General features: G+C 48.8%; 1 protein-coding gene across 1 annotated transcript in view; it reads right to left on the bottom strand.

Moving 5' to 3' along the window:
* EPHA1 (EPH receptor A1) overlaps nucleotides 1–2,310 on the bottom strand; it is a 60,962-nt gene extending 58,652 nt beyond the window's left edge. The window contains exon 1 of the mRNA XM_019548491.1: nucleotides 1,951–2,310. Within this exon, the coding sequence (XP_019404036.1) occupies nucleotides 1,951–2,083 (133 nt within the window). The 5' untranslated portion in view covers nucleotides 2,084–2,310. The remainder of the gene's footprint in view (nucleotides 1–1,950) is intronic.
* Nucleotides 2,311–2,779: the final 469 nt, after the last annotated feature.

The following is a 2,779-nucleotide window of genomic DNA, read 5'->3' as shown; positions in this document are numbered from 1 at the left end:
CTTGGGGATGTTTAAGAGGAGGTTAGATGAACATATTGCCGGGGTCATTTGACCCCAGTATTCTTTCCTGCCATGGCAGGGGATCGGACTAGATGATCTGCTCAGGTCCCTTCCGACCCTAGAAACTATGAAACTATGAAACCTATGGACTGTGGACTCCTGGGGTTCTTCCTCTCCATGCTGGCTGGGCAGCTAGGCTTTTCTGTGCCACAGGCATAGCCCAGCTCCTCTCTGCCATATATGCAGACCAGCCCTGGACTAAAAGATAGGATACATGCTGTCCTCCTTCTCAGGTGTCAAACACCTGTTAGTTATGGCTTTTCTGCAACTAAACCATGGGAACTCACCCAGCATTAAATGAATGCCTGGGCAGTTCTGTTTCACCCATGTATCTGGGCAGTCAGGATGTAACCTATTGAGCATGCAAAATAGGGAAGCATTGGGTAGGAATAGCTGTGCTGAATCCTGCATAGTATATAAACTGCAAAAACTGAAGTTCTGCAGCTACATAACTAACAGGCACATGAAATGAGAAGTGGTCCAAAATGCCTCTGCTGTCAACCTGGCTGGAGAGTGTGCTGCAGAAGTTTAAGAGAAAATCCCTGAAGAATTCTCTGCAGGTAGCTGTTAACCTCACACCAATGCAACCACATTAGGAAAGAACTGACTATCAATAAGCCATTTATCTCTTCTTGTCCTGAGTGGATCATGATTGCCTATAATCCAGTCCAATCTGTTCTTTGGTAAAACTCTGACAGACAAGTCAGTTCCTGGAGTATGGAGAGTCTAATCTGGAATACTTCTGACCCAGTATGGGCCTCTCTGATGCAGCCAGATGTATCTAGAAACTCATTTGTTCCAACCTCTCTGTAAAGTAAGGGCCACATCCTTAAACAGCCTGCTCAGGACCAGGGACAGTTGGTACAGATGGCTCTTCTAAGGGGAGTGCTGGGGGTAGCCAGGAAAGAAAGTCAGCAAGTGAATCTTCAGTGGAACAGGAGAACCTCAATGTGCACAGTGGGACAGGGGAAAGGGGCAATTTATAGCCTTTCTGTCTCTTAGCTCTAGCCAGAGTTTATACCTCAAATCTTCACAAGCTGTACCATAGCTGCAGAAATATCTATCACTGTATTTTGCAGAGAGTTAAGCAGGAGGGAGAAAGGAGGGGAGTCATACCTAAGAGGTGGAGGGGAAGGGTAGGAAGGCATAGAAGGCAGTAAGACGTAAAACTGCATGTTCCTGAAGAAGAATTGGAGAATTTCGAGAAGTAAAAGATGCTAAAGCCCAAGACACTGACACTGGTTACTGACACTGCTACAAGGAAGCAGGGGGTGACCAGCTCCCACATTCTCTTCACAACCAAGAAATTAAAATACAAAGCCCTGTTGCCACTGAGAGGGTGAACTACTTCCCCAGCTCCCAGAGAAATTCATCCAGGAGAGGGGAAGGGGATTTTTTGGTTTGAGTTTGTTACCCTCAAAGTCTCTATTCAGTGCATGGGAAGGAAAACCCATTCTGGATGCTTTAACGAGTTGGGCTTAAACTGAGGGGGTGAAGCTTCCCTGCCCATCAGAAGTGGCAGTGGGGAGAATAGCATTCTCCCTCCCCACCTCTGCCTTTGTCAGGCATGGGACAAAAAAGTTTATGCAGCTGCAAGATAAATGTACAGCGAGGAGTGCTCCCAGGGACCCCCACCATGTGCTCTCAGTTTGCCTGCTAGCCTCCACATCACTCCATGCAGCCACTCCTTTCCTGCTGCCCCGCCTGGGGCTTCTCATTCTGTCTCCTGACAAGAGCAGCTTCTCCTGCAGCCCCCTTGTCTCTCGTGCCCGCTAAAGTATTCCTTCATCCCACCTGAGGTCCCCCAAGGAGCCTGTGAGCCTGGCTGCAGGGGCTAAAGAGAGGCCACGCCAAGATGGGGGGAGGGGAAAGTACAAGCACTTTCCTTACCTTCTTTCCCAGGTACCTGAGAAGGAAGGAGCGCACAAAGCAGGAGGATCCCAAAGGAGCAATCTGTCCGGCTGCCAGTGAATTTCCACTTCATATTCTGTGGGGAGGAAGCGCGACTCCCAGCCCTCCACATCCCGCACCTCTCTGCTTAGGCCCTTGAGCCCTGGGGCTTGCTCCCCGCGTGTGAGGATCTCCGGAAGCCTGACTGGGGCGCACACATTGCAAAACCTGCCAGCTGCACTGTCCTGGAGATGTGACGAAAGCCTAAAGCAGGGAAGTGGAAAAGCCAGTTCTCTCTACCCATTTACTGCCTCTACCTGCTTTAAAGGGGTTGGCCATAGACTTCCCATCTGGCAGGCAAATACATTCACCTTAAAGGCAGCTACCTTTTCCTGGGATCATCCTCCTACCTTGCCTCCTGTCCTGACCGTGGCTTTAGCTTGCCACCTCCTGGCCAGTTGTTGCCATTGTTCCTGTCCTAAATGCAGAGCAGAGTTTCTCCACCCACAAACAGCTTCCTGGCATCTGTGGAAGAAGTTGATAATTCAACATTCATGATGGTGTTTATACTTCTTGGTATCCCAAGCAGAGGGTCAGTCTGGATCCTCTTCTGCTGTTAACCCTATTAGAACATAACTCTAATGTAACTGTAATGAGCAGCTGCATAGTTTGCACTGTCCTAATTCTGCCTATACAATAATCCTAGTCTCAGCTGAAAGTGTCTACAGGCACTTCTGTTAGGGTTCTTAGCAGACAACCCTAAAAAATTGGACACAATTTGTTAGGGCTGGCTGCTTGTGATCAGCTTTTTCTCTTCCAAATAGACTTC

This window comes from Crocodylus porosus, unplaced genomic scaffold (assembly GCF_001723895.1).
Source record: "Crocodylus porosus isolate Cpor-Errol unplaced genomic scaffold, CroPor_comp1, whole genome shotgun sequence".
In the NCBI taxonomy this organism is placed as follows: Eukaryota; Metazoa; Chordata; order Crocodylia; family Crocodylidae; genus Crocodylus; species Crocodylus porosus.
Note: the sequence above shows the minus strand (reverse complement) of the source record. Positions and strands in the feature narration are given on the sequence as shown.